The following is a 21,830-nucleotide window of genomic DNA, read 5'->3' on the forward strand; positions in this document are numbered from 1 at the left end:
ACTTATTTCAAAAGTTACTGTAAGAAGTATATTTGTTGCTTAATTTAAGCTTTTATAGGTGTTCCACATAAGGACTATGGGACTAATTAGGTTAAGTAGATTGACTACTACAGTGTGAACAAGGGTTAAATCAGTGATAGTTTAGTTTAAAGGTAGAATATTATGCAGCTATGAAAAATAATATTTTTAAAAGGTAGTGGTGTGAAACTGTGATTATAACAAATTATCAAATGGTATAAAATTGTGTGTACCTTATGATCAGAAATTTACAAAATAAAAATCCAAAGCATGGTCTGGGGTTGTAGCTCATTGGTAGAGTGCTTGCCTAGCACATGTGAGGCACTGGGTTCGATTCTTAGCACTACATAAAAATAAAATAAATGAATAAATGAAAAATAAAATAATTTTAAAAACTCCAAACCACGTATTTTCCCATAGAAGAAAAAGTAAAAAATTATAATGAAGACCTTTATAAAAATGTCTCTTTAGTGTTTTAAGACAACTGCAAAGTGTTTTAAGGAAAATAAAATTGAAATTAAATTAATAATTTGTAAAGTTAATTCCTTTGCTGTCATATGTTACTGTATAATGGGCTTCAAGAAGTCTCTTTTAGAACTGTTGTCTTGAAGCTAGTTCCAATGCTGTTTAAAACATTCATTGGAAATAAAATTCTGTGATTGAACAAGTTTAGATACCAGTATTATTGCAGATCTTCAAATGGGTATAGTTTACAGTTTTTCCCAAATTCATTTGAATGTAGAGCTGGTGTGTATGCATGTGATGGTCCAGAAGAAGATGGATGGGGGAGTTGTCTTGGCTGAATCCTTGGAAAGTGGATGCAGACATCCAGTTACTTTATCTTTAAACACTTTAAGTCTTTGTGTCTGAAGAGTAAGGGAGCTTCTGCTCCTTATCCATGCTACCATTGTTACATCAAAGAAAATTAGCCATGATTTCCAAATTAGATCTTTTTTATTTGTCTAATTAGTTGTACATGACAGTAGAATGCACTTTAACACATCATACATAAAAGGAGTATAACTTCTCATTCTTCTGGTTGTACATGATGTAGAATGTACATGACTACCGGTCGTGTAGTCATATATGCACATAGGGTAATAATGTCTGATTCATTCTACTATCATTCTTACCCTCGTACCCCCGACCCTTCCCTCCACTCCCCTTTGCTTAATACAAGGTACCTCTATTCTTCCCTAGCTGCCCCCCTTACTGTAAGTTAACGTCTGCATATCAGAGAAAACATTTGGCCTTTGGTTTTTTTGGATTGGCTTATTTCACTCAGCATGATATTCTTCAGCTCCATCCATTTATCTGCAAATGCCATAATTTCATTCTTCTTTAAGACTGAGTAATATTCCATTATGAATATGTACCACAGTTTTCTTTATCCACTCATCTGTTGAAGGACATCTCAGTTGGTTCAATAGTTTGGCTATTGTGAGTTGAGCTGCTGTAAGCATTGATGTGGCTGCATCACTGTAGTATGCTGATTTTAAGTCCTTTAGGAATAAACCGAAGAGTGGGATAGCTGGGTCAGATGCTGGTTGTATTCTAGGTTTTCTGAGGAATCTCCAGACTACTTTCCAGAGTGGTTGCACCAATTTTCAGTCCCACCAGCAGTGTATGAGTGTACCTTTTTCCTTGCATCCTCACTAACATTTATTGTTGCTTATATTCTTGAAAATTGCCATTTTGACTAGAGTGAGATGAAATCTTAGAGTAGTTTTGATTTGCATTTCTCTAATTGCTAGTGATGTTGAACATTTTTGTATATATTTGTTGATCAGTTGTATTTCTTCTTCTGTGAAGTGCCTGCTTAGTTCCTTAGCCCATTTATTGATGTGTTATTTGGTGGTTGTTTTTTGGGGGGATGGGGGTGGAGGGTGTTGAGTTTTTCGAGTTCTTTATGCATCCTGGAGATTAATGCTCTACCTAAGGTGCAAGTGGCAAAGATTTTCTCCCATTCAGTAGGCTTTCTCTTCACATTTTTGATTGTTTCCTTTGCTGAGAAGAAGCTTTGCAGTTTGATACCATCCCATTTATTGATTCTTGATTTAACTTCTTGTGCTTTAGGAGTCTTGTTAAGGAAGCCATTTCATAAGACATGGTAAAGATTTGGGCCTGTTTTTTCTTCTATTAGGTGCAGGGTCTATGTTCTAGTGTCTATATCTTTGATTCACTTTGAGTTGAGTTTTGTGTAGGGTAAAAGATAAAGGGTTTAGTTTCATTTTGTTTTCTATGGATTTCCAGTTTTCCCAGCATCATTTGCTCTCTTTTCTCTAATGTATGTTTTTGGCTCCTTTGTCTAGTATGAGATAACTGTATTCATGCGTGGGTTAGTCTCTGTGTCTTATGTTCTGTATCATTTATTTTCATGTCAGTTTTGGTGCCATTGCCATGCTGTTTTTGTTACTGTGATTCCAGAGTATAGTTTAACGTCTACCTCCTGCTTCATTTTTCTTGCTAAGACTTGCTTTGGCTATTCTGGGTCTCTTATTTTCCCAAATGAATTTCACGATTGCTTTTTTTTTAAAATTTCCATGAAGAATATCATTGGGATTTTTAATAAGACTTGCATTAAATCTGTATAACACTTTGGGTAGTATGTCCATTTGACAATGCTAATTCTGCACATCTAAGAGTGTAAGAGATCTTTTCATCTTCTAAGGTCTTCTTCAATTTCTTTCGTTAGAAACATCTAATATTTAGTCCAAAAATAGAATGCCCCAATTTTCTTAGAAAACATCTTTTATAGCCAAATTTTCAAGTTTTCAGTGTTGCATTTGGTTATTTCCTTTTATATAAAATGACACCCTGCTTTTTTTTCAGGAGACTACTCTCATTGAATTTTTGAAGTTCCACATTTTGTCTGATTATTTCTTCATAGTGTTATTTAACTTATTTCTCCATTCCTGTGTTTCTGTATATTGATACTTATATTTGAGGACTTAATTAAGTTCAAGTTAAACATTTTTAACACAAATATGACCTAGATGATGCCATGTTCTTCATATTGCATCATAGCAGGAGATACAAAGTGTTGGGCCATCCCGCTGATACTGGCTTAAGTTTCATCATTGGGTTCAAATCTCTCAGTTGCAAAAGTATGTTTTTTTTTTCCTTCTTCTCTTAGCATGTCCAGTATAAGGAGATACTATGTCACTCTATCAATATCCTGTTTCCCAACAACCATCTAATTAATGGTTTTTGTAGTCTTGATGGTCTTTGCAAGACTATCAGTATTTCATTGAGTTCAGTGTTAAGTTTTTTTACTTACCTCTTTTTAAATTTCTTTTTAGTAAAATCTTTCCTTTGGGGTAGACAGTTATGTGAAATTTGTCTAAACTGTAGAATTGTGTGTCCCCCAAAATCAAGATACAGAGCAATTATATCACTCGAAAAATTTCTCTCTCACTCTTCCTTTGTAGTCAGCCTCCCCTACCCCTAATCTTGAAAAAAAACTGGTTGCCTTTATCTTCAGAATGCTTTGCTTTTTCCAGAATGTCTTGTAAGTGGAACTATACAATATTTACCTTCGGGGGTCTGACTTCTTTTACTTGGTTAAGTACATTTGTTAAGTGTATTGATAATTTGTTCTCTTTTATGGTTGAGCTGTATTCTTTTGAATGGATATACCACATCTTTTCTGCTGTTTTTAATCCTTTAATCAGTTGAAAGACATTTGGTTTTTTTCCTAGGTTTGGGCACCTATGAGTAAAGATGCTATAGAAATTCACATATAGGTATTAGTGTTAACATAAATTTTCACCTAAGTAAATACCTGGTTTTGCTGGGTTATGTAGGGTGTGCATATTTAACTTTATAAGAAACTGTTTATGACTGTACCATTTTCTATTCGTACCCACAGCAAATGAGTGTTCCAGGTGTTTAAGATAGTCTACAGCACTTGGTATGTTCAGTTTTCATCTTGGCCATTCTAATAGTATAAAATGGTGTCTGGCTATTGTTTTAATTTGTTTCTCTAATAGCTAATGATATTTCCTTCTATGTGATTATTTGCCACCTGTGTATCATCTTTGCTGCAGTCTGTTTCATTATTTTGCCTAGTTTTTATTGGATTGTTTTTCTTACTGAGTTTAAAATTTTTTTTTATACGTACTGGATACTAGTCCTTTATAAGACATGATTTTCATATATTTCCACCTAGTCTTTGACTTATCTTTCCACTCTCTTAACAGTAACTTTTGTGGCACAAAAGATTTTCATTTGGATGAGGTACAACTTACTAATTTTTAAAGCTTTTAGTTTTATATCTAATTTTCCCCCTAATCCAAAACTCTGAAGGCTTTGTCCACATTTTCATAGTTTTTCATGTTACATTTAGATCTATAACCCATATTTTCTTCTTTCTTTTTTTTTTTTTGGTATAGATATGAAGTACAAAAGTGAATACTGTGCACTTCTAAGTATTTCAACACTATTTGTTGAAAAGATAACAATTTCTCCACTAAATTACCTCTGCACTTTTTAAAATAACAATTAGTTATATTTACTTCAGGCTATTTCTGTATTCTGTTCCTTTTCATTGATCTGGTCCTTCACCAATACTACACTCTTTGGTTTCTTTAGCTTTGTAGTTAGTCTTAAAATCAGTAGTGTGAATCCTTAGTCTTAAAATCAGTAGGGTGAATCCTTCAACTTTATTCTTTTTCAAAATTGTTCTGATTACTCTAGTTCCTTTTCTAAACATAAAATTTAAAAGGAGCTTATTGATATGTAGAAAAGTTCTTTCTAGGATTTTGGCTCTATAGATAAATTGGGAAAGAATTGACATCATAATGATTGAGTTTTGTATTCAAGGATAGAATGTTTTCTCTCATGTGGAAGCTAGAGCAACGTAAGGAGAAAGGGGGAGTCTGATATAATAAAGATAGAGGAAAGATGAGTGGAGTAGAAGGAGATTGAGGGGGAGGAAAGAGGGACAGGAATGGGAAGGAAATATGGAATGAATTTGACAAAATTGCACTATGTGCATGTATAAATATACCACAATGAATTCCATCTCTATGTGTATCTGTAAAGCACTAGTGAAAAATCAATAAGTAAATAGAAGACCAGTAGAATAGAGGAAGGAGAATGGGGGATGGAGTGAGGCACTGGGAATTGAAATGGAGTAAATTCTATTCCATGCATGTATGATTGTGTCAAAATGAACCCCAACTATTATGGATAACTGAAATACACTAATAAAAGCATAAAAATAAAATTAAATACAGTATGGTTTCTCTGCTTATTTAGAGTTTTCTTATTTCTTTGATCAATGTTTTATAATTGTTAGATTTATACCTAAGTATAAATAATTTTTGGAGGGGGAGGAATGCTATTATAAATTGTACTTAAGTTTTTTTCTGTATCTTTTGAGATGGTTATATATCTTTTCTTTGTTTGTCTAATAACATACTAACTTATAGATTTCTGAAGTTGAAGCAGGGTTGCACTCCCAGGATAAATTATACCTAGTTCCAGTATATTAGAGTTCATTCCTGTGCAAATGCCATGCATATTTGAATATGTATTCTGCTATTTTGGATGGAATATTCATAAAGGGTAATTAGATGAACTTAGCCAACACTATTGTTCAGGTCTTCCGTATTTATTTGCTTGTTCTGTGGAATACTATGAGTATTTTGAATTTCAGGGGATTTACATGAGTAATATTGAATTTAGATTGTTGCTTTCTTTACACTGGATACACCAAAGGTTCAGTTTCCTCTAGTGTTAACCTTGTTTGGAGGATGGGGCTGATTGCTTAGAATGTTTTCCTTAGTGCCTGCTTGAAACTTGGTTTCAGGTCCTGCTTTTGTTCTGCAGCTCAGGGGGCTTCTCCTTCCACTCACTTGTGCCTCTCCTAGTGGAATGCTGCTGTTACTTGTTACTCTGAACCTTTAGTCTGGTAGCTGGAGGCAAGTGGGGTCTGTTCTGATTAACCTTTAATTCTGTCAGTCACTGTGTCCAGGGGTTTGGCCCCAGACCTTCTCAGTGTTCTGCTAGTTCCCTAAGGGAAACTGGTTGTGTCCTCCTTCTAGGCTGTCAAGGATTTTGTTCCATGGGGCCCTGAGGGAGGATCTAGGCAGCCTCTCACACCATTCCTTCAGTGCTGAGCTAAGTTGGAAAAAGGCATTTCTCTGGACTCTCACCAGTCTTTTGTGAGAATAGGTAAGGACCTGAGAATAGCCTGAACATGGGTGGGGATTCCTTATATCACAGCCCCCAAGAGTTCTGTGCTCTCTTACCAGCTCATACTCAGCCTTAAGCAGTTATCAGCTTTGGCTCCATTCTTCTTCTTATCCAACACCATCTGCCCTCAGCAAGCAAGTGCTCGCATACCGTTTTAGATTAAGGTTTAGTTGGTTTCCCAACCACCTCTGCTCTTTGATGAGTTCAAGGAAAGTTCTTAATTTTTATTGTTCCAGCATTTGTGTTTATTGTAATCATGGGAGTATTGTTTTGTCCGGTTTTCTTTCCAGATTCCTAGTGGAAGCTGGAGCATTCCTTATTCTTCATTGGAGTTTGAATCTATCATCCCTTACTCATTTATTTTATTAGCTGCTGCTGCTGCTCCTGTTAACTAAAGATAATTTTTCCTTTATGAAGTTGGTAGAAATTATGGTTCCTACTAAAAAGACTTGAGTAAATAGTTTTTTCTTTGATTTCTGGTTTTCCTATGAAGGAGTGTTAGTGCAGTAGCCACCAATAATGCTGAATTTGAAAGGGCTAACTAACAGAAATTCATTTGGTAGATACAGTGCCAGTCCTGCAGCAGTAAATTTCAGTCTGTTCTTTATTTAAATTAGTATAAAGATAAATTAAAGAATAAAGATAGCAATTTTTTTGACTGCAGAATTTGCCATTATCATATTTCTAATAGTACCTGGCCATAATTACAAGTCTTTAAAACTCATGCTAGGAATAATACTAAAATAGCTTTTGTAGAAAAAATAACAAAATGTCTATTTATTTCAAGGACTTGTACACTTACTAATGTTAACCAAAATCTTGTCTTGTTCTGTTGGCAGTCTCAGCTTTTATAAACAAGTCCAAGAAGCAGCTGATACCATAATAATAGAAAAATTTTGGAAAAGAGCCATCTCTTTTGGAGTCAAAAGGCAGATGCCAACCAGGAACATTAGCTCATTTTGTTTTTTTTCTTTTTTCTTGTCTCCCCTCCCCCATATCTCTCCATGTGTAATTTGTGCTTCTTTTTTTTCTCTTTAATAGCCTGCCACTAAGTTCAGCTGGCACTGGGTACAAAGCTGTGTCCTTTTCAACTTCTGTCTGCCAGCCTGGAGCATGTGTACTGGTTAAAGCTGGAAATCTTTACTGACATGTGGAATAACTTGTGCTTCTCCTCTTAGACTCTTCTGAAAGGCAAATAGCCACAATCACACTTTGGCTGTCTTGTGAAAATCAGGCAGAGTTGTCATCCCCCACCCTATACTGTGCAGTTGGGGTAGCTGGTTAGCCATATGTGAAACTATGGTAGAATATACTACAAAGGTCTTGGCTTGAGAATAAAACGATTGCTGCTTTGTCTCTTTACTCTTTAGATGTAAAATTACAAGGGAAGTCATATTAGAACAAATTTAGGTTCAGAATTAATATCCACTGCTTTTGTTGTTAACAGGTCATTTGATGGTATCTTTGAATTTTGTTTTTTTAAGCATCATGTGTTCATAGAGATTATTTGATGTATGGTTTAAGTTTAAAAAAAAGAGGGTTTACTCTAAGTTGTATATTTTCTTTTACTGAAACAACCTCACGGCATGTGAAAGTAGCACAAGTGTGTTGTTCCTTTATTGTGTAGAAATTTTTGAGAAAAATAAATTACATCCAATATTTAAAATCTGTAAGGAAAGAATGGGAACTTCAGCGGCCTGAGTTTCAATCTTATCAATCTGGCTTTATTTGAGGTGTGAGTCATTAAATCTGATCAAATCTTCATTTTGTTATTGTTTGTTTATAATGAAGTTGAATTGATACTATTCAGTATCCCTTATAGTTCCATTATTCTCTGGTAAAGGAATGGAGTAGAGAGGATAACAATAAAGAGATGGAGTATTGGAAAATGTCAGGAATATGGTGTTTGACACATAGGTCTTAGGGCTTACTATGAAAGCTTCCTGGAAGATAAATTCACACAACAACGCACGGCAGATATAATTTGATAAATACATGCATTAGATGGTGGTATCTTACTCAATTGCATGATTATATGAGCTTTCATGGGCTCAGTGCAAGCATAGGCAGTTGGCAGTTTTTAACATATGCAAATTTTCACTGCTGCCTTGCTTGGTTAACTTAGCAGGAACATTGCAGCCAGGACAGAGATATGCTGCTAATTCTGTGTGACCATTTAGCATTTTTTTTTAAAGTAATTTTGTGTGTTTTCCCCCAGGAAAACTTTCTATGTAATAAAAAAGTACCATCTGCCAGATTGTCTAAAAGCAATTTCAGTGCAGAACAATCACTTGCTTTAGATTACTGGTTCTTACTTGCTACTCTATGTGTTGGAGGTACTCATTTCAGTGAATAAAGTTTGATATTGGAGATGTGAAATTGAGCATGTAAAAAATATAAGTACTACACATGATTTTTCAAATCTGTAAATCATGTGACTATTTCAGCCAAGAAGAAAAATAATAAAGTGGACCAAAATTCTGTTTAGGCCCTCTTGGGAAGTGCCAGTCTTCTATTTAGGTTCCAAACTTTAAAATATTAACTACACACCAGCAATTGCTTTAAAGAGAGACATGTGTACATGAAATTTAAACATGTTTGGGAAATTGACATTGTTATATATGAATTACTTTATAATTTTTTTTCTTCCACCTACCCTCCAAATCACCATTTATTGAAAATCATTTTTCATATGCTAATGTGTGCATTTAACAATAAAAGTACCAAAAAAAATAATAAATACTTTTATCCACTTATTACCCATGCCCCCCACAAACTACTTTTGGGCTACCAAATATTAATGTTTTCAGAATACTGCCTTGCACATTTGTGATGTTGCTCAGTATTGTTATTTTTTTTTTTTAATTTTTTATTGTGGGATGTTCAAAACATTACAAATTTCTTGACATATCATATTCCACACTTTGATTCAAGTGGGTTATGAACTCCCACCTTCACCCCATACACAGATTGCAGAATCACATCAGTTACACATCCATTGATTTACATATTGCCATACTAGTGTCTGTTGTGCTCCGCTGCCTTTCCCATCCTCCACCCTCCCCCCTCCCCACCTCTCCCCTCCCCTCCCCTCCTCTCTCTCTACCCCCTCCACTGTATAACCCTGAGGGTCTCCTTCCATTACCATGCAATTTCCCTTCTCTCTCCCTTTCCCTCCCACCTCTCATCCCTGTTAAATGTTAATCTTCTTCTCCTGCTCTTCGTCCCTACTCTGTTCTTAGTTACTCTCCTTATATCAAAGAAGACATTTGGCATTTGTTTTTTAGGGATTGGCTAGCTTCACTTAGCATAATCTGCTCTAATGCCATCCATTTCCCTGTAAATTCTATGATTTTGTCATTTTTTAATGCAGAGTAATACTCCATTGTGTATAAATGCCACATTTTTTTTATCCATTCGTCTATTGAAGGGCATCTAGGTTGGTTCCACAGTCTTGCTATTGTGAACTGTGCTGCTATGAACATCGATGTAGCAGTGTCCCTGTAGCATGCTCTTTTTAGGTCTTTAGGGAATAGACCAAGAAGGGGAATAGCTGGGTCAAATGGTGGCCCCATTCCCAGCTTTCCAAGAAATCTCCATACTGCTTTCCAAATTGGCTGCACCAATCTGCAGTCCCACCAGCAATGTACAAGTGTACCCTTTTCCCCACATCCTCGACAGCACTTGTTGTTGTTTGACTTCCTAATGGCTGCCAATCTTACTGGAGTGAGATGGTATCTTAGGGTGGTTTTGATTTGCATTTCTCTGACAGCTAGAGATGGTGAGCATTTTTTCATGTACTTGTTGATTGACTGTATGTCCTCCTCTGAGAAGTGTCTGTTCAGGTCCTTGGCCCATTTGTTGATTGGGTTGTTTGTTCTCTTATTGTCTAATTTTTTGAGTTCTTTGTATACTCAGTATTGTTATTCATTCGGCCACTCAGTGAGTCCTTATTTGAGCCCCTCCTATGTATCAGCATTATAAGCAGTAAAGCTACAGAAGTGAATAAATCTTGTTCTTTACCACTAAGGTAAAAAGGCTCTTCTTTTTGGTGAACAGCAGGAAATTTAAGTGACCTGCTTAAGTTCCACTTAAGCAATATATTAGAGTTAGGAAAGAGATGCAGTTTATAATGAAGATGTTGAATTAAGTATTCTTCAGAAACCCTTCCAGTTCCATTCATTGGTAAGTTGACTTACGTAAGGTGACCACTTTACTTACTAGTGCTATACTCTCTACTTGAGCTATCATGATTCCCTAATGTAAGAATTTATGGAATATGAAGTTTATCAGTATAATGGTTTGGATACTCATTTATGTAATTTTTAATCTTAGGAGCTATTGATATGTGTATTTAGTGTTTTATAAGATCAAGTCCAGTTGGAGAAAACCATTACTATCGGCCTGATTCAGAATCGCGTATTTCTCTAAAAAATATATTATTTTGAAAAGGACATATTGGATAGTATGTTAAAATTGCCATGGATCTTACCTTCTTTTTGGTCAAAAAATTGAGGTTGTAAAGAAATTTGTAATGCTGTGTATCTGTACTACAAAAATAACACATAATAAAATGGGATCCCTGCCCGCCCCCCCCTTTTTGAGGTGAAGGCCTCAGACTTTGTTTTACAAACTCAATAGTTTATATTTTCAATTAACAAAATTGTATTTGTTTTTAATATTAGTTTTCTAATTCTTTCTTAAACACCATAAGAACATATCAAAAGTATATATTACACTTTTCAAAGAGTGTCTTAACATTTTATCTTAAACTTGAATGGTGATCTCTTTTAATGTCCATAAAGTACCATGTTGTTAAGCGTATTAAATATATAACTGCCATTTCAGTCTTGGGAAGGGACATGTTAGTATTACTGTGATCCTTTGCTTAGTTTATTTGTATGCAAATTATGACATCACTCTCTACCCCACAATTATATACTATAATTTATCAAAATATTTAAAACCCAAAGATAAAATATTTAACTTATTTCTATAGCATATTATGTTTGCATGTTTTCCTGACAGTAGTTTAAAAGTTGTAAAACAAATTGTTTGTATGGGGAAGGAATGTCCTTCTTATATAAGAAGCCTGTACCTCATAGGACATCCCCCCCAAACAAATGCTTACTGTAAACAATCGTAAATAATCTGTTGGGTTGTCATTATTTTTGCCAAAAATTATAGCACATAATAGTTGGAAAATATTGGGATTTTTTATTCTCTTTTGGTTTTTGAGATGGGGTCTCACTACAGTGCCTAGCCTAGTCTCGAACTCCTGGTCTTGAGTTATCCTCCCACCTCAGCCTCCCAACTGTTGGGACTTCCATGCTCACCATCATACCGGGCCTTAAAACTACTGTTTTTAGTATATACACATTAGCAACATGAATCAAGGATATTTGCAATGTTAATTTAAATAGAACTCAACTTGTCTTTAGTAGTTTTCCTTTTACAGAAGAAATGATTCATAACAAAAAATGAGTTAAAGTATTCACATTAAGTGTGCCTCAGACACCAGAATTTTAGGTTGAGCTACTGCACATCACTCTGGTTACTCATCAATAGCAATTATTCATATGAGAATGTTCACTACTGTCTGTGTCACCTCCTTGAAACAGTCTCACTCAGAGTTGCTCACGTTTTCCAATTTGTTTTATTGTGTTGTTTTGCTAGAGAGAAAACCGATATGGTTTCTGTTTATCATAGAATCACAAGTAGCTTTCAGAGTGGTCTAGTTTCATCAGATGGCAGTTCTCCAAGGATTCAAATTATTTATAATTTGTTGTACTTAGTTATAGAGAGCCAGATGTGAGAGTCATGCATAATATATATTTATGTATCTCCACCAATCTCAATTAGAGGATGAAAAGATGATCTTTTATCACATCTGTTATTTAAATCTACTTTTGTTGTAACATAGAACCCAAATTGCACAAAGTTATTAAGATTAGTATAAATATTAACCTAATTAAAATTACATTGTAATCGTTTGCTTTGGAAAATTGCAAATGGCCTAATCATGCAGAGATAAGAGACAAGTTAAATAAATCATCATATAGAATAATACTGAGCCATTAAAAAGACAAAGAAGCAAGTTCACAGTGTGTCAGATGAGAAGCAAGGTACTTTGTTTCTGGTAAACTCATTTGTTTTAGTCAGACTTAGTAAAGGTATTATTTTAAAGGTAGAAATAATATTTAACAAAAATGCCAGTTATCTTTACTTTTTAGGAATATGATTATAGTGACTTATATTCTCTTATTTGGCTGAACTTCAGTTCTAAAATTTCTTCATATAGAATATTTGTAAAGAAAAGCATGTTATGGAAATTATTTCATACATTACCAAAATATTAAGTATTTTTTTCTACTCTCTATGGTCCTAGTTCATGTGAGACATAAAGCTGTGTTTTGTAGTGAAATGCAGAGAAAACTGTCTCTTCTCCAGTGTTCTGCAGTCTCTGCAGGATGTTCTGACTGGACAGAGGAAGGAAGGAGACTGAGCAGAGCCCAGAGCATCAAACTATGAGCTCTCTGGCCTTTCTCTCCCTTTCCTTTTTGTGTGATCCCTTCTTTACTTTTTCATCTGCTCCAAACCTTCCAGACTAAAGTTATCAATAGCTCTTGTTATGAGCAGCTAGTTGTCCCTAGTTACTACAATTATTTCTTCATTCCCCTTCCCCTTTATTTTTATTAGCACAAAGCATAAATCACAGGTGTACAGACAGCTTAATGAGTTTTTACATATGTATGCAATCATGTAGCCACAGTCTCAATTAAGGATAAACAATCTTCTGACTTATGTAACGGTAGGCTAATTTTACTTGTTCAAAGTCAGTGACAATCATCATTGTTCATCAGGGAAATGCAAAAGCTAAAATCATAATGAGTTTCTACTACACGTACATTAGAATGGCTGAAACTTAAAAGACTGATAATCTCAAGTGGTGATCAAGATGTGAGCAACTGGAACTTTCTGCACTAGTTGTAAAATAGTACACCTAGTTGGAAAACTGGCAGTTTTTAATGAAGTTAAATAATGCCTACATTATAACCCAGCAATCTCACTCCTAGATTTTACCGAAGAGATTTGAAAATGTAAGTCCACACAAAGCATGTTCATTGCAGCTTTACTCATAACAGCCCCAAACTGGAAACAATTTCTTTCTTTTCTTGAGATTTCCAAAACGCACTACATTCAACCTTAGTTTTAGGCCGCTTTAGCATACCATTTAGGAATCGGGGCAACAGGCCCTTCCATTTACCTTACAGTATGCAACATTGAAAGCTCCATAAGTTTTATTGAATGCTATGTTTACATATCTTCTCTGACTAACCTCAATGAAAGTTTGAGTGAGGTGTTTAGAACTCGGGGTTGGGTTGGCAAGGGAAACAGTGGTCTGGCACTCTTCCTGTAGAAGAGCATTTTTGTTTTGCAAAATGCAATTTTGTATTACTAGAGAACAATATGAATTGACTCTTGAATCTTTGTGTTCAGGATTCTTTACAGATCAAACGAAAACAACCCAAAGCCCAGTAGTATTTAATTTTCAGCTTAATGAGACTAAAAGGAAACCATTTGCTTTTAGCTAATATGATGCTGATATAAAATGTAGCTAATCCATGGACATTAAGGGAGATAAAGTGTTTAATAAGTGTCTTCTAGAAGAAGTGACATCTGTATGGGACACCTGCTGTCTTCATTATGTCTTTAAATAAACTGTGTCTCAGGGGGTTAGCAGGGCCCCTCTTTTGGCACACTGTGCTGTGACAAAGACAAATTTTGAGCCTCAAGTAATTTACTGAGGAGAATGCTTTTTGGCAAGGAGGGAATTAAACCCCTGGCTTAGATAATGCAGGCCCAGTGAGGCCCGATCGAGTTTAACTTTGAGATTATGACCTTTGTCATGTTATGACACATTTCCTACCCCTTGATAGGCCTAATTATTTGCTGTTTCATGTTTTAGATAACATAAACATTGGATATGTAGCATGTATACAGTTCACGTGGACAGAGCTTCTTGTTATGTGGGCATAGACGTTTAGAGGAATGCTATATTTCTTTGTGTGTTGGGGGGGGGGGTGCGGCGCTGGGATCCCAGTAGCCACTAAACAATGCCTATATTGACAGTTTATTTCTGTTATGTTTTTGCTCATTACCATCCTGCATGCAGTAGGGACAGGGGAGGGTGGAAGTGAAGCAGCACTAACGAAAGCTGTTCTCTGCATGCCTTTTAAATCAGTTGTCATTTTCACAGACTACAATCTAACCAAGAATGATTTTCATAAGCAATGGCTATAAAAAGCCTATGTAGCTCCAGAAAATAGTATTTAATCAGCTCTGTGGTTCATTTTGTTAGCCTCAGGAAAAAGCAACTCACCACCAAATTCTACTCTCTCATAGGTAGGATTTTTAAAAACCAAAACCAAAACATCTGCTTTTTAGCTGTATGAACCTAACGCTTTGTCCCCCTATAGGGGCAGCAGTTATATAGTTGCTATGCACTCTGTGTCTCTCAGACCTTGACACCAGACAAGGGGAACATCATCAGAGTTAATGAGCAATTAGGACATTTTCCCCTGTCAATTAACTGGCAAAATAATGAGACCAAATAAGCATTGTCCTTAAAACTGTCAAGACTTGTACATATTAAAAAAAAAAAAAAAAACTTTCTCCTGCTCTTTTGTGGTTATATGAATAGACAACTACTTAACTTCAGAAAAATAAAATAGAAATTGCACGTATAGTAAACAGAAGAGAGGTGTACAATGGGATATCATTTATTCTAAACTCAGAATTTTGAATTTTGGCTGGGTGTGTTGGCGCACGCTTATAATCCCACTGGCTCAGGAGGCTGAGGCAGGAGGATCCCAAGTTCAAAGCTAGCCTTGGCAATTTAGTGATGCCCTGAGCAACTTAGCAAGATTCTGTCTCAAAATAAATAATAAAAATAAAGGGCTGAGGGTGTTGCTTGGTTGTTAAAAGTGCTCCTGGGTTCAATCCCGGGTTCTACTCCCCTACCCAGCCCAAAACATGGATTTTTTTCCTACTGAGTCATAGTGACATTTCAACATCTATCACCTTATTTGTCTCAAAGGTCAACAGACAAAATATATAGAGTGAACATGCTTTTATTGTGTGTGAATAAATGTATGAAGTGTAAGGTTGGAGCAATCTAGGTATTGATCCTAATTTTGAATAAATATATTCCAAACCATGGCCCATCTATGGGTTTGGTTTTTACCCTGAATATAATGAGAAGTTAGTGAAGGATTTGAATAGAGGAGTGAGTAAAGCGGAGAAAATAAATAAAAGTTCAGACATAGGAAGATGATCTGTTGGAGGAATGAAGTAGATTGTGACTCCAGTGTATTTTTCAGTGTGGGGACCAAGATGGCAGGTTATCAGGATGGAGAGAGAGAGAGGTGGTGTGCAGGTTATGAAGGGCCCAGTTTCTGAGTTTAAGGGTTTTGCTCTTAATCCTGAGAATAGTCTAAACCATTGAGAGTTTTAAGTAGGAAAGCAACAATATCAAATCTGTGTTTTAAAATCACTTTACTTGGTGGGGGGAAAGGTAGAGGGAATGTACTGAGCCATAGCATAGCAGGTGCCATTGTAAGTGGCCTGTGTCTGTATGTGTACCTGTGTGTGCAGATACTCAGAGGCTGACGACTCATATTTGATATGGAGTAGAACTGAGATTGGAACCCGGGCAGTCTAGTCTCAGAGTCTGAATATTTAATTGTTACATTTTAATCAGACATTTTGCCATTCATGTATTGTAGAGCATGATAATGGTGGCATTTTCAATAATTTATAATTAATATAAATAATTATTAGTTTGTTATTTTAAATTAACATGAAAAAAATTTATACTAGTTTCCTAGGGCTGCCATGCAAACATTACAGACTGTGTTAATTAAACAATGGAAATTTATTTTCTTACTTCTCCAGAGGCTAGATGTCCAAGGTCAGGGTGCCAACAGGTTTGATTTCTCCCAAGGTTGCTTTCCTTAGGTTGCAGATAGCTGCTACCTTTTTGTGTCCACATGTGGTTTTTCCTCTTCTTGTATACATGCCTGGTTGTTTTAGTCAGATTTTGCATCACAGTGACCAATTTACTGAACAACAAAAACATAGCCGAGAAAAATTTATTTGGGTTCATGGTTTCAGGAGTCTCAGTCCATAGATAGCCAGTTCCATGCTCTGGCCTCAGAATGAGGTGGGTAAGGCCTAGTGGAGGAAGGCTGCTTAGTTTGTGGCACCATTAGGAAGCAGAGAGAGAGAGGAAGGGGCTGCACAAGAACCATCCTTCCAGGGCAGTTCCCCAGTGAAACACCTCCTCTAGCCACCTAGTTCATTCAAAACTAGGATGAACTATAGTTACAGCCCTTACAATCCAATCATTTCACCCGTGAACATTCCTGTGTTAATCCAAGAGCTCTGGGAAGACATCTCTCATATCTAAACCATAACATTCTGCCCCTAAAAGCTCATGTCCATCTCATTGCAAAATGCCAAAAGTTGGGGCTGGGGATATAGCTCAGCTGGTAGAGTGCTTGCCTTGCAAGTACAAGGTCCTGGGTTCAGTCCCCAGCACCACACACACACACACACACACTCCATCTCCAGGAGTCCTGTAGTCTTAACAGTTTTAGTATTGCTGAAAAGTCCAGTCCACATGAAAGTCTCCCGAGATTCAAGCAAACTCTTGGCTGGGAATCCCTGTAAAAAATTAAAAACAAGTTGCATATATCCAATATACAGTGGCACAGAATAAAATTTCATTCCAAAAGAGAGGAATAAGGGCAATGAATGAAAGAGATGGGGCCAAAGCAAGATCAAAACCCAGCTGGACAAACGGGGCTCCTAACTCTGTGGATAGCATCTAGGACTCAGTGGCAAGATGTTCTGTATAAAGGGTTTGGGCAGCCCTGCACCTTTGCCCATGGCAGTTGCAGTGCACATGGGCTTTCTTATAGCCTGGCTGTCTCCACAGCTAGCATCTTTTCTCGGCAGACTGTCCACACCGCTGACATCTTTTAATTCCTGGGGTCTTCATTCCTGCTTTAACTTTACCTTTACAGCTTCAAGCATTACCCTCTCAAGGACACCCCATGGACTCCAACTCTGCTGCATTTTGCCTGGCCTCCCAGGCTTTCCTGAGAAATCTCAGTGAAAGGCTTCATGACCCCTTAACTTAAGCATCCCATATTTCTGCAGAACCAGCACCATGTGGGTGATGCCAAGGGCCTGCTTACAGCTCACATAATACCTGGCCCCCTGGAACACAGCTGTAGGGACCTTTGAGTGCTCTGTGGCTCAGGATAGTGAAATAACTTTTTAGGGCCACTTGTGTGAGTAGGATGCTCCCATGATCTCTTCTCAAAGGAATTTTCCTTTTTCCATCCATGAGCCTGACATGGGTATAGTCTTGCAAATTCCTGAGATGCCCAGAGTCATCTTTCCTATTGTCTCATTGCAAAGTTCTTAGCATTGCCTTAGGGGCTGTAATCTCTTCAGCAAGCACACCTTTCTTTCTTTTTAAAAAATTTATTTATTTTTTTCATTACAATCCTTATTTGTGGTATATATGTGTATTAAGAATTGTAATGCAAAAAAAAGAGTACATGTATAATGGCATAAGTTGGCGTGAACAGAGGTATGAAAAATAGTGCTCTATATGTGCAAGCACACTTTTTCTTAATCCCAGCTTTATGTGCACTTTTTAAAAAAGTTTTTTAGTTCTGTGTTCTGTTCCTATTGTGGCCAGAAAAACTGCCAGCAATATCAGTGCCACTAACTGAATGCTGTGCTATCTTGAAATATCCTCCATCAGGCTAATTAGTCCATCATCTTTAAATGTAGCCTTACAGAAACTCTGAGCTTTAGCCTAGACAAAATGTAGCCAATCAGGTTTTTTGCCTGGTCTTTAGGAGACATTGCATACCATCACAAGTTCCCAAAGAATCTGGCTGATGATTTCAGGGTATAGATCACAAATTTCTCAAACAACTTTTTTGGGGTGTGTGTGTGTGTGTGTGTGTGTGTTTCAGTTTTCAGTGTTAGTCTAAGTTTGGGCTACATCTTCTATAACCTTCTCTTTCTTTTAGGGTTTAGAGTAGAGAAATGATTCTAATTATTAGTTTTCCTTTTCCACAAAACAGTAGGCAGGGAGATCTGACTCTTCCATGCTCAGAAATTTAGGCAGACAAACGACAGAAGCTGCAACAGGAGATGAGGGAAGAGACCCAACACTAAGGCAGTGACTTGCAGGAGTACTAAGCATGATGCAGAGACAGAGGTGTCCCCTTGCTGCTTGGCCTCTGGCAGTTAGACCCACTCTTCAACAATGTGATATTCCAAAGCCAAACCAACCCAGAGTGTGTTCTTCTTCCCTCTTTGTTTATGAGTGTTCCTCACATCTACTGCTGCGCTTTTATTTACTTCCTATATCATTGTCAAGAAAGATGAATATCTCTTGATTGATGATCTCAGTGAGGTATCTTGAGACTGTGGAATTTCCATCTGTAAGAGCGTTCAAGGGAAGTCTATTCTGTGTTCATTGTATTCATGCTGCCTACAGGATGAAATTCACACCAATTTCTGGTCCTGTTTAAAGCACAAATATCAAGGGACTGGATCTTAAGGCATAGCAAGCAGTGGGCATGGTTTAGCACCATTAGCACTGAGTAATGCTCAGGGTCAGGTATAGAACCAGCTCACTAACCTAAACGTGGGAACTAACATTGCCAAACTCCTAGAAGACAGTATACATGTAAATCTTCATGGACTGGATTAGATACCAAAAACAAAGCATCAAATGAATAACATATAAATTAGACTTTATCAAAATGTAAAACTTTTCTGCTGCAGGGAACACCATAAAAAATTGAACAGACAATCACAAAATAGGGAAAATATTTTCAAACAATATATTTGATAAAGAACTTTTATATGGAAAATGTAAAGAACTTTTATAAAATAAGACAGCCCACTTAAAAACTGGGCAGATGATCTAAATAGACATTTCTCCAAAGATGACATACATATGGCCCATAAGCACATAAGAAATTGCTGTATCATTATTTTTGAGGAAATGCAATTTAAAAACACAACGAAATACCTCTTCACATCCACTAGGATGGTGTGTTTATAAGATTTTTGTTGCTGTGACCAAAATATCTAATGAGAACACCTTCATTTTGGCTTGTGATTTCAGAGATTCAGTCCATGGTAATCTTAACTCCACTGCTCTTGGCTTGAGGTGAGGCAGAACATCATGGCAGAGGGGCATGACAGAGGAAAGCTGCTCAGCTCTTAGCGGCCGGGAAACAGAGAGAGGACCAGGGACCAAATACAGTCACCAGGGACACACTATCAGTACCTACCTCCTCCAGACACACCCCACCTGCCCCAGTTACCACCCAGTGATCCATTCAAAATATTAATCCATCAAATGGAATAATCCACTGATCAGGCTACAGCTCTCCTAACCTAATCATTTTGCCCCTGAATATTGCTGCATTGAATATCATGTTTCCAGTACATAAATTTAAGGGAGAACACTTTATATATAAATCCCAATACAAGACTACAATAATCTTTTTTTCCCCCAAAGGCAGTCTTAAATACCAGCAAGGATGTGGATGAATTAAAACCTTCTTTCACTGCTATTGGAATTGCAAAATGGTATAGCTGCTTTGGATGACAGTCTGGCAGTTACTCAGGTCAAATGTAGAGTTTAACCTTAATATATAAACCAGTAATTTCTAAGAGAAATTAAAACGTATGTCCAAACAAAAACTTGTACATGAAAGTTCATGGTAACCTTATTTATAGTAGCCAAAGAAAAAGTTAAAAAAACCCAGCTGCCTATCATCCGATGATGGATGAATAAAATGTAGAATTAAATGATGAAGGAAGTCCTACCTCCTCTAGCCATGCCCTACTTGCTTTCAGTTACCACCCAGTTAATCCTTCTAACTTATTAGTCCATCAAATGGATTGATCCTCTGATTAGGCTACAGCTCTTGGAATCTAATCATCCCATACTTTAACATTCCTATGTTAATAGGAGCTTTTGGGAGACACCTCCTTTCTAAACCATAACAATTATGCAATTCCAGGAAAATACTAAAAAATATTAAGTTGTGCACTCTCAATTGGCAAGCTGTGTGTTTAGGAATTTAATTTCAATGAAGTTATTATTAGTATTATTATTTATATCTTTATTTTATTTTTATGTGGTGCTGCGGATCAAACCCAATGCCTCACGTATGTTAGACAAGTGCTCTACCTCTGAGCCACAACCCTAGCCCAAGCTATTATTTTTTAAAAAGTAAGTATATCATTATCCTAATAGAATGGAGGAGAAAACCCAAAGATTAAAAAAATGTGTTGTATCCCCAATTTAACAGCTTAAAGTTTAGGATGGATTTTTCTGGTGACTGTCTATATGTGTGTTTAAAGCCGAGACTTTGGTATTCTAGATGCCAGACCTCGGGGCCTTTCCCACAGACTCCAGAAGTGGTACCCAGTTCCCTGGTCTTCTACCATACTCTCTCTTTTTTCTGAGTTCTTTTTCTCCTAATTCAGCAAGAGCTAGACATAATATGAGGCTTATTTTCTTCCTGCCTTCTGCTCTCTTTTGAGATCTCTTAAGCAAGTCAAGGTTTTATAAAATCATATTTTGGGTTAAGATAATAGATCTGAAAGAACTTAGGGTATATGCCAGAAGACTTATTGTCCTATTGGTAATAGATGTCCTTAGCATAGGGCAGGCTCAGTAAATCTTTGGGAGCCGAACACTTCCCCAATAAATCTTGTGTACACAATGGGAAATTGTGGAGCCTGTTGGGCTTCATTTTCTCAACTGTCAAATCTGGATGCTGGCACAAACTTATTCTCAGAATAATAAGACTTTCATTTTATGAAGATCAAATGACATGATGTACCATGTAACCAGGAATGGTGGCACATACCTATAATCAAAGATATTCAGGAGGCTGATGGCGGGAGAATCTCAAGTTTGAGGCCAGCCTGAACAACTTAATTTTAAAACAAAATGGAAAAATGGCTGGGAATATAGGTCAGTGATAGAGCACTTGCCTAGCATACATGAGGCCCTGGGTTACATCCTCAGTACAGACAAAAAGAGAATATCATGAAAAGAAAGTGAAGAGAGCTATATAGAAGCTAATTTTGATGTTAAATGAAGTCTGTTATTTAGGAATTTGAAACTATTAGTTTTTATAGTTTCATTGAGACATAAATGTCATATGATAAACTACATGTATTTTATTTTATTTTATTTTATTTTTGCCATTGCAAGAACTTTGGCTTTTACTTTGTTTTGTTTTGTTTTTTTTTTTAATTTTTTATTGTGGGTTGTTCAAAACATTACAAATTTCTTGACATATCATATTCCACACTTTGATTCAAGTGGGTTATGAACTCCCACCTTCACCCCATACACAGATTGCAGAATCATATCAGTTACACATCCATTGATTTACAAATTGCCATACTAGTGTCTGTTGTGCTCCGCTGCCTTTCCCATCCTCCACCTCCCCCTCCCACAATCTCACACTCTCCCTCTCTCTCCA

At 36.5% G+C, this 21,830-nt stretch overlaps 1 protein-coding gene across 6 annotated transcripts in view; it reads left to right on the forward strand.

The window, feature by feature from the left end:
* The window catches only part of Rhbdd1 (rhomboid domain containing 1), a 138,836-nt gene that overhangs the window by 75,639 nt on the left and 41,367 nt on the right, over positions 1-21,830 (forward strand). The window contains exon 8 of one of the 6 annotated variants that reach the window (XM_048808652.1): positions 7,261-7,887. The exons of the other annotated variants lie outside the window; for them this stretch is intronic. Coding sequence (XP_048664609.1) covers positions 7,261-7,271 — 11 coding nt within the window. The 3' untranslated portion in view covers positions 7,272-7,887. Of the gene's footprint in view, positions 1-7,260; positions 7,888-21,830 lie in introns of those variants that run through there. 6 annotated transcript variants of the gene reach the window in all.

Source organism: Marmota marmota, unplaced genomic scaffold (genome assembly GCF_001458135.2).
Source record: "Marmota marmota marmota unplaced genomic scaffold, marMar, whole genome shotgun sequence".
Lineage (NCBI taxonomy): Eukaryota > Metazoa > Chordata > Mammalia > Rodentia > Sciuridae > Marmota > Marmota marmota.